General features: G+C 43.9%; 2 protein-coding genes across 2 annotated transcripts in view; both read right to left on the bottom strand.

Annotated features, from left to right (window-relative positions):
* mast2 (microtubule associated serine/threonine kinase 2) overlaps positions 1 to 10,266 on the bottom strand; it is a 132,563-nt gene extending 122,297 nt beyond the window's left edge. Inside the window, exon 1 of the mRNA XM_030792070.1 lies at positions 9,139 to 10,266. Within this exon, the coding sequence (XP_030647930.1) occupies positions 9,139 to 9,219 (81 nt within the window). The 5' untranslated portion in view covers positions 9,220 to 10,266. The remainder of the gene's footprint in view (positions 1 to 9,138) is intronic.
* A 1,515-nt stretch (positions 10,267 to 11,781) lies between these two features.
* Positions 11,782 to 12,890, bottom strand: tmem69 (transmembrane protein 69). The gene is made up of 2 exons (XM_030791714.1): positions 12,656 to 12,890; positions 11,782 to 12,523 (listed from the first exon to the last, which is right to left on the bottom strand). Exons 1-2 carry the CDS (start codon positions 12,698 to 12,700, stop codon positions 11,804 to 11,806), a joined length of 765 nt encoding a protein of 254 aa, XP_030647574.1. The 5' UTR covers positions 12,701 to 12,890; the 3' UTR covers positions 11,782 to 11,803.

Here is a 12,890-nt window from a genome sequence, read left to right on the forward strand (position 1 = left end):
CAAACCTGATATGATATCATACCTGCTTTGTTTAAATACTGAATGATAGAGACAAGCATAAACACCAGTGTCTTTCAGCCAAAGAAACGGTGTCTTTTGTCCCTATCACCTAAAATCATTTAGGGAGAGAAGGTTTTCTGCGCCCAGTTCAGGTCCAGTCCCGCCGGGCAGGACAGTGTCAGTCTAGCCCTGGGCCAGCGCTCCTCATGTCAATGAGTCAGAGTGTGTTGACTGACAGAGCAGTCACACCAGGTGTGTCAGTCATGAGTTAGTATCCGTCAGTGTCCTCAGCATCCCCAAAGCATCATCTGAAAAGCATTTGCCAATTAAAGCAATACAATTTGGAATAACAGTGAATATGGGGGAGGGGGGGGGTGTATAACAAAATTTATATAGTAATACCTAATGCAGTTCTATGGCTATGGCATGCAACTAAATGGGTGCTCTTCCATAGAAACTGGCTTTAAACAGGGAATTAGAGTGATGTTTTTAATTAAACACAAGAACAAGAATTAGGACTCTGGAAGTGAAAACAGAAATTAAAACCACAAAAATACTGGGGGGAAAAAAAAGAGAAAAAGCTTTGTGGGTGTACTGCAGGTGGCTGAAGCCAAACTGGAGTAGCAGCTTTGTGTTCAGGTGGGTTAGGCAGGTGGGGTCCAGTCCAGTGGGGTGAGTGTAATTAGAGTGGGCATGCGAGGGGGGGCGGTGTATGACGGGGGGGGGGGGGGGGGACACATACAGCCACAGCGTGACTGAAGCTTTTAATTACAAAAGCATTAAGCCACTCCACCGGCACAGACAATGCATCTGCACTTGAAAACAGCTAAGCGGACAGTGATGATACGGCAAGCCGTTAAGTGCACGACCAGGTCTGTGATAACAGGAGGAGGGAGAGGGCAAGAAAGAAAGAGGGAGAAGGACAGAGAGGTACGGAGAGAGGAGAGAGGAGGGAGAGCAGAGGTAGCTGTGAGGAGGTAAGGCCAGTGAGGAGAGTAGACTGATAATCCAGTTAATCAGCTATGGCAGCTTTAATATCATTTTCCTTCCTAGGTTTTCGGGGTTTCCCCCACAGTCAGTCTGTCATCAAGGATGGTTGAAATACCACCCCTGTGTGTGTGTGTGTGTATGTCTGTGTGTGTCTGTCTGTGTGTGTGTGACTGTGTGTGTCTGTCTGTGTGTGTGTGTGTGTGTGAGTTCCCGTCTGACTCCGGTTTTCATCGCTCGTCTATGTTTTCACGTCCCGCCGTCATCTGGGCATGTTTCTTTCTTTTTTTCTTTTTTTTTTTCCTCTGTTGGAAACATCAACATAACAACAATGGTTGTCTATGAAGCATGTCTCCTCCAATAAAAACAACAGGCTAATGAGCAACAGCCCAATAAAAACCCCAAAACCCACAATAACAAATAACAAACTCCAAAGCAGCAGCCCTGGCGATGTGAGACGTGTGACTCTGAGTCCCAGACTGCTTCAAAGGCACCGCACCTCTGACAGAAAGAACCCATACACACACATTTAAGAGTGTCAGGTAACATGGACATGTAACACTCTCCCATCTATAAACACATGCGTACTCACACACAAAAATACACACACACGCACACACACCACACACACACACACAGCTGACCATTTGAGCTGTGGTTGCCTGAGTGGAAGGAGGACTGGGGTTAGGCAGCAGTCAGAGAAAGTTGCCTGTGTGTGTAGGGACAGAGAAGTCCAGACAGGGAAACAAAATCAGGCAGGATGTTTTTCAAACGTGACACTGTGCCATGGCAGCTTCCCAATCTGGGTTGGTCTGGGAGTGGCCAAGCGATATCAGCAAACAACAAAGGCTGCGATCCAGCCGACAAAGCTCCTCTATCAACCATAGGGCTATTGAGGAGAGTGCGAGATATCTGGCCTGTTTTAGCACAGGCGGCAATAAGCCTCTCCCACAGTGGTTTTAGCCTCTCACACTCCTCAATGCCTGTTCCTGCATGGTATTTCTGCTCTCTCACACTCCTCAATGCCTGTTCTGCATGGTATTTCTGCTCTCTCACACTCCTCAATGCCTGTTCTGCATGGTATTTCTGCTCTCTCACACTCCTCAATGCCTGTTCTGCATGGTATTTCTGCTCTCTCACACTCCTCAATGCCTGTTCTGCATGGTATTTCTGCTCTCTCACACTCCTCAGTGCCTGTTCTGCATGGTATTTCTGCTCTCTCACACTCCTCAATGCCTGTTCCTGCATGGTATTTCTGCTCTCTCACACTCCTCAATGCCTGTTCTGCATGGTATTTCTGCTCTCTCACACTCCTCAATGCCTGTTCTGCATGGTATTTCTGCTCTCTCACACTCCTCAGTGCCTGTTCCTGCATGGTATTTCTGCTCTCTCACACTCCTCAATGCCTGTTCTGCATGGTATTTCTGCTCTCTCACACTCCTCAGTGCCTGTTCTGCATGGTATTTCTGCTCTCTCACACTCCTCGATGCCTGTTCTGCATGGTATTTCTGCTCTCTCACACTCCTCAGTGCCTGTTTCTGCATGGTATTTCTGCTCTCTCACACTCCTCAATGCCTGTTCTGCATGGTATTTCTGTTCTCTCACACTCCTCAATGCCTGTTCTGCATGGTATTTCTGCTCTCTCACACTCCTCAATGCCTGTTCTGCATGGTATTTCTGCTCTCTCACACTCCTCAATGCCTGTTCCTGCATGGTATTTCTGCTCTCTCACACTCCTCAGTGCCTGTTCTGCATGGTATTTCTGCTCTCTCACACTCCTCAATGCCTGTTTCTGCATGGCATTTCTGCTCTCTCACACTCCTCAATGCCTGTTCTGCATGGTATTTCTGCTCTCTCACACTCCTCAATGCCTGTTTCTGCATGGCATTTCTGCTCTCTCACACTCCTCAATGCCTGTTCTGCATGGCATTTCTGCTCTCTCACACTCCTCAATGCCTGTTCTGCATGGCATTTCTGCTCTCTCACACTCCTCAATGCCTGTTCCTGCATGTTATTTCTGCTCTCTCACACTCCTCAATGGCTGTTTCTGAACGGTATGTATGCATGGGAGAAGACAAGACACATGAGGAAGCAACCCTGAGAATGGCTTTGGTAGAAACATCTGGCAGAATAAGTCCACTTATTGTCTTTATTCTGTCATCAGGAAGACCACCCAACGTCTGCTACAACTCACTAAACATGTAAGTCAACTCTCTCTAGGAAAGAGAGATGACAACTAAAGTGTATGAGTGGATGACTGTGTGTGTGTGTGTGTGTGTGTGTGCCTGTGCATGCGTGTGTGTGTTTCCTGTGTGACAGTATTACAGGGTCATAAATGAACAAAAACAATGGGGTTACTGCCCCCTCATACAAAACTTATAAAACGTAGTGTCAGTAATTTGGGGACAAAAATATAGGTCCATAATTCAAAGTCTGAGAAGAGACTGAACACAACAATATAAATCAAATGTGAGTAACGTCGGAGGGAAACGCTCTGGGATGAAGTTAGTTTTAAGAGTAAAAACAGCGAGACCAAATTGCAGTAAACACATCTGTGTTTTTCCTGCCAGGGTGGTGGCAATCCTTACCAAGAGCTCTTTTGTCAGTGTACGAAACACAACAGCCACAAAGACTGTTGGACACACACACACACACACACACACACACACTCAAGTACCAAGCCGACAGCAGCATCAGGGTTCAGGTTCTAGTCTCCAGCTGCATGTGTGGTGACCGGGCACGGTGTGATCACAATGGTCAGAAGACATCTGTGTCTAATTCAGAGTCAGTGAACATCTGTGTCTAATTTGGAGTCAGTGGACGTCTGTGTCTAATTCGGAGTCAGTGGACGTTTGGGTCTAATTCAGAGTCAGTGAACATCTGTGTCTAATTCGGAGTCAGTGGACGTCTGTGTCTAATTCGGAGTCAGTGGACGTCTGTGTCTAATTCGGAGTCAGTGGACGTTTGGGTCTAATTCAGAGTCAGTGAACATCTGTGTCTAATTCGGAGTCAGTGGACGTCTGTGTCTAATTCGGAGTCAGTGGACGTTTGGGTCTAATTCAGAGTCAGTGGACGTCTGTGTCTAATTCGGAGTCAGTGAACATCTGTGTCCAATTCAGAGTCAGTGGACGACTGTGTCTAACACAGTGTCAATGGAAAATACACCAGTGAACGTGTTCAGAGACCTGACCAGCCAAAGTGACTGAGTCACAGCTTTTCCTACTGCTATAGGGCATTACTGCCTATCAGCCAAACAGCCGTGGCATCTGCCGTTGAGGCATGCCAGCTGTAAGGCTCAGAGGAGTGCGTAATGGCCTGACCATAATGACTGCCTCCGCTCTTTAATATTCACAGGCTTTGGGCACTGGAGCCATGTGTTCTGGCTTCATTAAGGCGGTTTCCCTGGGCCTGTGGCTCTGTCAGGACTGGTTGGTGCAGCTGGGTATGCATCTCTCATTCTGCGGCTCAGAAGACAATGAGTGCGGTGGAATCCCACTTAGAGAGGAATCCCAGTTAAACATTAAGCCCTGCGGAGGACACTGAAGAGCAGCGCTGAGGTCAATGACTGACTTTAAGAGCTTTTTAATGAGCACAAACAGTAGCATTTTAATTATTGTCTCACAGCAGCCTCTCAGCTCCACTGACTGACAGCTAAATGAACCACTGATTAACCCACCAACTGCTCTGTGGCATTTCCAGTTATGCCAATGACACAAATGAATCTCACATATGACAGGGATAATCCTGGAACATTTTGGAGAATGAGGTTACACCATCAGCTGTTTCCACTCTTTTTCTCTATTCAATGTATGAGAGTGTTCATTTAAAATGAAGCTAAGCAATATAAGTACAATAAACCTATAGACTGACACGATGCTCTTCATTTCAGTCAAGGGAAAAAAGATGTACTCTCGTGTGTGTTGACTAACTCACTGGATAATCACTGGACGTTACATGTGGAAATGCAAATTTGAGATGTTTTGAGTCGCCCTCATGTGCGAGGGCTAAAGGATCAGCCGTTTTTTTCGCGGCCAAAGTGGATTTATGGCGGTCGTAAAAGACCAAAAAGAGGCATTAATCAAATCTGCTCATAAATCACTTCCATCCAAATTACACTTCATTCAGCACTCTCTCTCTCAGACTGGCATAGCACAGACATGGATCAGAACAGCTCATTTTCCACATCATCTGCTCTGGAGAGTCAATGGACATGTTTAGATGTACATAAATACAGTGAGAAAATATAAAGCCACAATGAAGAGCGCTACAGTTGAGGGACGGATGTGACCTGCTCACAGCCCCTAAATGCCCATAGCTCGTCTGACATTTACCCCACTCACGAAACATGAGACTGAGCGTGCTAATCATGAAGAATTGTGTTTTTCATTACACCAGAACTTCACCTTTCAGTGGAGTAGTTAACAGTGAATTATTTAAATGAGGAAAATCATGTGTAGCACTACTCAAATAAGCAGACCTAAGTCACTGGGAAAAATTAGGCTCCAAACCAAGAATACAGCACTTACTACTGGGTTCCATGGTGCACAACAGAACCTACATCTTTTTTAAACATCAAAAGAAAATAAAACAAATATAGAAAAAAATTAACAATGCATTCAATTTCATGCAAAAAAAAAAATCAAAAATAAAGAAAAAAAGCCATTCCCCAGAAGTCAGTCTGTCCAGCACTCTGCCCATTTCGATGGTAGAGGTCAGCAAGTCTTTTGTGGTATTGCACATACATCATGAATAACTAACCTTTCCTTCACTTCAGCCTCTGATTAGAGCTGCCCATGAAAAATCCAACCTGTTTTCCTTTTCAGAGTTATTACCCTAAACTCTGTTAATATTTATGGTAGACACAGCTGTTCTGAGGGAAAAAGCCAAGATGGTCTACACTGACTGTTATTGACAGCTGCAACAAGCACCTACATGTTGGAGCATAACCTGCTTTGCTCTGTATCTGCAACAAGCCTCAGCATTCTACTCATCTCCCAAATGAGCAAAGAAACCATTTACGCTATACCACAGAGGAAATCAAAGGAAAATATGAAAAGCTGATTTGGCTATGTTACATAACAGCCCAAAACCATCTGTGGCTATGAGAAGCCTGTAACTTCAGTGTGCTTGACCAGGCCTGGAGTGGGAGAGCCTCACACAATGCTGTGCTTTAAGAAGAGCAGCTTCGTCAATACGCTTAAAGGGCAAAGACACAACTCCAAGAGAGAAAGAGAGAGAGGAAGAATCAAGTCTGTGGAAAAGTGTTTGCAACCTCAACAACTAAAACCACTCAAATCCAAAATCCAGATTCATCCTCCAGTGTTAAGAGGGAGCGGTGGAGTCAGTGGCATATTTGGGGTAAGGGTCACAGTTAAAGAGAGGTGAACAGATTCTTGGGAGGGGAGAGTAGGCTCCTGTCAGTGGCTTTACAGCGCTGTAGGAGCACGGGCCAAGACTCGTCCCACGTAGGGAAAACTGTGGCAGCTTTCATGGAGCCAAAACCTGGTTTAAGAGGTCGAACCAAGCAGACTGGTTTCACGATTCTTTCTCCCATTAGCCTACACATAAAGGCTGAAAAGCTAGTCCCCTCCCAATCACTGTTTCACAGTTAGGACATGAGGGTTTCTGTTAGCGTACAGAACAGTATCTGTAAATCCCACTGAACACCGTCATCCACCCACAGTGACATTCTGTGGCGCTTCAAGGTGTGTTATTTCGAACAATGCATTCCAGAACAATGCTGTCGTCTCCGTGACAACTCATTTTTAAAGCAATCTGTGACCATGACGTCGACAGCAACCTCAGTGAAGCTGGACCCAGTGAAATGGTTCCAGGTACTTTGCAGGACCGACGTGAGCCAGAAAGGTTCACAGTTTGTTCCTAAAATCACCGAGGAAAATGGAGGGAAATGAAGCAGGAATCAGGATTTGCCTGGTCCAGTGTGGTCGTGGAAAATCAACAATACAGTACTGTATTCATGTTCAGAATCTCTGGTACAGCCTTTGGTGAATTATCCCTTTGGCAAACAGGGAGGGGGATACCTAATTTCCTCTCCTGATACACAGAGGCAGGAGAGTACACAGAGATTTGACACAGGCTTTTTTACACCCACATATTCATTACAGCCTAGCGTTATTGCACTCTATTTGTTTGGCTGGTCTCTTGCTCTTTGAACCCGTAATTCAAGTTAAACATTGAACAGGACCAGCACACACAAACAAACAGCCTAATGGACAATAAAACTGATCAAACAGTGTCATGGAAATGACTCAAAAACTGAGTGTCACTTGGTTTGGACAGCTCCTGGGTGGTTCCTGTCATTAAAACATGTCAAAGTAGGAGACAAACACCTCACCGCTATTACAGCTAATACACTGACCTCATCTATTACAGCCATCAGGGTTTGAATAGTCACAACAGGCACAGGTAAAACCACAAACCCGGTGGCTTTTACCCCCACATCCTCCAGCACATGTAAACATAAGCTCTTCTGACATTTCAAACATACAACATCCCAAAAGCCTCCACAACTCCAGCCTGGTCAGAATACGGTCTAGAAATGTCCTCTCTGCAAGTATGTAGCTATCTGAGCTTTGAAAAATCCATCTGATGAAAAACCAAGAAGCTCAACACTACCTTTGGCAACGTAACAGAATAGAAACATGATGCATTAGATGAGACTGCGTGGAAAAAACCAAAGCAGACAGTGGGAGTAAACAGGAGAGACAGCAGCAGTCCAGAGTCATGCAAATGAACATGTCTGGCCCTATACAGTTTCACCAAGAGGTGTCTGTGGTCAAGGGCTAAAGTACACAGACAGGGATGAGTTCCCCTAATTCCTAATTTTCACTCTTCTGATAATCAGAGAGTTACCACGAATCAAATATATGAAACAAAGCTATCACATGGAATTTTATTTGAAATTTCAAAATGGAATTAGAGCCATGTTTTTAATCACATACAAAAATTAGAATTAACACCTCTGGAAGCAACAAACCATTAAAATCAAACAAGAGAAAAAGCTTTGTGACTGTGGGCAAAGGCTAAAATACACTGAGAGCAATGATTTCCTCCAATACCCACACATAAATTTCACTGCCTTCGCACTAGACATGGTATTCACAAACAGCAAACATGTCTAAAGTTATCATGTGTTCGATAGAACATATAATGTTTGCTATTTTCAAACAGCTAGTTGTAGGCCACACAGTGAAAGAGATTATTTGGATGGGAAACACCCACAGGCTGAGAGCCAGGGCCAACTGACATTCAATTCTGTCAATTCAGGAGCTTAATTGAAATTCAACTTATTAACCCTGCATGTGCAGTGCTTAACGTCTGCACATGCCTCAAAGTGATAATACTACAGCTGTAATAAAACACAGCATCTCATAGCTACTGTGACAACCCGTTTATAACGGATAGGGCAGAGCAGTGAGGACACGCTCATCCTAAAGTCTGTCCTTTACCAAACTGCATCAGTCACAACACAGCTACCAGCACACTGATTAAGCCAAAACACAGCTGGCCTGCAAAAAAAAAAACACAATTCGCCCTGTGCACTGTTTGTCCTAGACATGCCTCAGCAGAAATGCTGCAGTCGAGATCTCTGCTCTACGTACCCTGCCCTGCATTGGCCACTGAGTCAGGTGTACAAGGCTGCAGTGTGTGGGGAGGGCAGAAGAGATCTGATTTCTCAGAGGGTTTGCAGAATCCACAGGCCGAAACAATTGTGTACCTCAAAAAAATCTTTCGCAATTGAATATCAGATTGTGCAAGACGAGACAAAACGTTGGTCGACACAGTCCCAAGAAATAGTAGCCTAACACATAAGGTTTAAGCACATATCCAATAAACTGAGTCATCTGAACCAGTGCTACACCTGTCTTCTCACAAATTCACCTGCCAAATATTACTCCACTTGATAAACATTTTGAAATAAGCATTTTTGAGGATAAGTAGTGTAAGGTTTTCCCATATACAAGATCAATACACAAACTGTCCAATTATACCACATCGTAACCACCGCATCACAACAACACTTGGTAAACGATTGCAGATGCCACATCCGCTGGAGAAACAAACATTCTCCCCAAGACAAAAAGCGGGGTTTACCGGAACGGTTGCACCGAGAAAAACATGACGACTTACCCCGTCTTTTCCTTCAGCACCGCTAGTCTGCTGATCAGTGTTGCACAGTTTTCTTTTATGTTTGTTCTCTGTTCTCTTCATTTTGTAAACGTTGATGAGGACAGCTGGACTGGTCGGCTAATCAGATCTTTCTCACTTTGAAGCTGACAGCTGATGCATTAGCTCTGTTTAGCAGTTGGAGCCAATAAAGCAACGATTACGTTATTTCGGTCTACATTTCGGAATCCGTAGTGGGCGATTTAACAGTCATTTGCAGGGCTCTTAATCGTGTCTTCTGATCATGTCTTCTTCAAAATGACTCTAAATTAGATCAGAGGCGTTTAATCCCTTCAGAACTGAAAAAACTGACAACAGTCACGTTCCTAGGGAGGCCCAAGCTGACTTTTTACACCGAAAATGCGCTGCCACTTTCCATAAGAAGTGAAGTCTGGAGTTGCGTTTTGCCAGCCATAACAGAAGTTCACCGTTACCCAGCAAACGAAGTTTGATAACGTCAAGTAATGTAGCGGTCTCTGGAGAAAAACAAGTTAACTGAAGAGAGCTCGAATCGTGCTGTTGTTGATCTAAACATTTAAGTATTTTGTATCAATATTTACGTTCACAAGCTTGTTACAAGTCGTTTCGTTGCCGGATAAACCATTTCACAGTGTGGTTGCTGCACAGCTAGGCAAGCTAGCGACAACAGCTAATCGCTAACAGCTTGCTTGGCTTGTTCGTTCCGCGGTTTCCAGACGTTACAACATTTTCTAACAACAACCTGTTCCCATATTACAGTACATGGAGCGGTCCGCTTCAGCTATGAACATAGGAAAAGTCTTGCGCAAAATACGTGTTTAACCAACAGCCATTTCCGTATCATTCCTCGTTACCCGCGTCTCGGTGTCTTCACTGTCAAGCCGCTTTTCAGATGTTAACGCCGTGACTGGAGCTTGTGATAAAGCCAACAGCGGTACGCTCCTGTCACTATCAGATGTCCTCTACGCCGGTGCGAGGAACATGTTCTTGTGAGACACTTCCCATTTGGCTTACGCTGAATTAAAGAGTAAAACGACGAGTCGTCCGTTGTTATTTCATCACTCCACCATCGCGTGGTATGACAAATCTGGGGAAGTCTGTTGGTCTGAGCGCATGCATCCAGAACCCTCTGTGGTTGGAGAAAACCTACTCGCTTCCTGAATATCGTGTCAGGTTTGCAGTCGTCCTCGCGGATGTGAAGGCTTTGGACAACTGATCTGTCTTCAGGTGCTGACAGATGAAGCGCCGAAAAGCTGCGGAAAGCTCGAAAAGTGAAAACTGATCTAAAATTATTCTCGTACAGTGTAGCTCTGCAGACAAGCAAGTTAAGCGGCGAAACTGAACATTTTGCCAAGTCACACACGTTCCTCTGTCTTTGCTGCCCTCTTCAGTGCTTTAATGAGTTGGTTCTTGAAATTTCTTTCATTGAATGAACGCTATCTGTAAAAAGCAGTTTCAGAAAAGCTCCATTACTTTTCAGTCAGACTCAGTTCCTAATAAAGGGATGGATATCCTTTCTCGAGTGTCTGTGACATACTGTGTATGAATTAATGTTACTATTAAAAACTGTTTTACCTGCTTTTAAACTAAACGAAATATACAGTGAAATACAAACAAAAGACATTGTTCACAAAGCCAAAATCTTTTTCCTCCCCTCTTGCAAATTTTCCATTTTAGATAGTGTCTCCCTCTATCTTGTGTTTTAATCAGATGGAGGCACTGGTATATGACAGGTAAGTACAGCATTTGAGCTTGTTTTGTGAGGATTAGTTGTGCCTTAGTAGTTAAGAATGGCTTCATTTGAATGCAAGCTACAGCATTATCCTGGCTTGCCAAAGCCTGCATACTCATCAGACAGCTTTACACAATCTCATATACCTTGGCCACATACTGAGAAACACAAGGGCTTCATAATCCCAATTAATTCTATGTGGATGCAGCCATTGTCAGTTTATCCATCTCTTAGAATTTTTATTTTTGATTCATTCCAAAACTTTAAGAAATGTATTCATTTGTGATATCACAATGCACCATCCACAGGGAAATTTCCATTTAGCTGCTTTACAGGAGCACTATCAACTATTCACTATCAAAGATGTTTTATTTCTGATTAGTCCAAGATTCAAACAGTAACCATGAGGCTCCTAATGTGTGTGTAAAATCTATGAATTTGTCCAAAAACAAGAATGCTGGGTATACAGGCTTTGTGCTAATCAAAGTCCTGAGAGGTGTCTCAGTGTCAGACTCATGTTGGATTACTCTTAGGATAACATGCCTGCACAGGAGTGGCTTTCAGCAGGGAACATCTTTCTCTAGCAGCTATGTATCTTAAACTTACATCTGTTTCATACTGTTTCTGTATGGATACATCTTGAAAAATATATATAGATGTATATATTTAAGTGTTGCAAAGGTGTGGAAAGATATTTGCATGTTTTCACATAAAATTCAAATTCTTTAAATTCAATGTTTTGCAGAAAAAGTGACCAGTAAATACAAGTTCATATATTAGACCCAGTTTATAGAGACAGTTTGATAAATGCTAACCAAAGAGTTCACCACAACTTACAGAAAACACACACTTGTTTGTTTTCCACATACCATATTTGATTTATTTACCAAAACAAATTGAGTAAAATTAATATATACATTATTTTTTCTGTGTCAGGTATCTCTTCTCTGGGTACGCCGTCTTGATAATGAGCGTGCCAACGAGAGAGAAGACAGCTACGGTTGTAAGGATAGTTCTGAGGGCTTTGAACCAGCTGGGATAGGTGGGGAGGAGGGAAAGGTCGTAATGCAGGGAGATACCAAGACCCATTATCACCAAAATGCCTGCTTGTGTGATGTCATCACTGGCCAGTAGCGCTACCCATGCAATCAAAGAAGGAACCACACTGTTGGCTAGGTTCAGCCAATCAGGTTTGGCCGGACTGCCTTCAGGTAGGGCAAAACCCCACCGAGCTCCACCGAGGAAGGACACTATGGAAGCTCCATATGCCACATGGGCAAATGCCACCTCAGGGATATATGTCTCCATGACGGCCATGAGTAATGGAGCAGACACAAAAGGAATGAGGCCAGACAGTCCCAGGTAGAGCGCTGGTTTGGGGGTGTTCTTTATGTCCCGCATATCATAGCGCAGGAGGTCAAGCTCTCGTTGACCTGGCTCCTCTGGCTTGTGTTTCTTTTCCCTCTGTGCACATTGGTGGAATGCCTGGACTCTTACCAGGTCAGATGCAGGGGGACAGATAAGCAGTCGCTCAGAGCAAGTTTTGGAGAGCCGAGAGTACCAACCTACTGTACTGGAGGTTCTATTTGAGCCTACAGACGTGCCACACGCATGTTGCAGGAGGTTCCATTGCCTGCCCTGGTACGATAGTGAAACTATGTTAGTTGATCCAGAAGTTACGTTGCCTCACATAGAAGAACTTAATGTTAATAAAACGCCATAGATAACGAATTGACAATCAGTATTAGTTAATTAGACAAGAAAAATTACCTTGTACACCGCATGGATGTTTCTTCTGATTGCACAAGAGAGCATTTTGAACTGAAAACGTGAGAAGAAAATGAACGTGTGTATTTTCTCCTTGGTGTGCTAACAGTTTATCTAAGACGATAGGCCAATCTCTAAACGAATTCCTATAACAGTTCGTCAAAGATATGTTTGCTTCAAAAGGTATGTTACATACATTCACTTGAAGCTTGAATTTAAGCTCATTTTACCGAGGGAT

Source organism: Chanos chanos, chromosome 14 (genome assembly GCF_902362185.1).
Source record: "Chanos chanos chromosome 14, fChaCha1.1, whole genome shotgun sequence".
NCBI lineage: Eukaryota > Metazoa > Chordata > Actinopteri > Gonorynchiformes > Chanidae > Chanos > Chanos chanos.

Excerpts from the sequence above, each read along its gene's own strand:
- tmem69 (XM_030791714.1), bottom strand. The coding sequence starts at position 12,700 with ATGCTCTCTTGTGCAATCAGAAGAAACATCCATGCGGTGTACAAG. Across the intron at positions 12,524-12,655 it reads ACATCCATGCGGTGTACAAG|GGCAGGCAATGGAACCTCCT; the intron begins GTAATTTTTCTT and ends CTATCGTACCAG.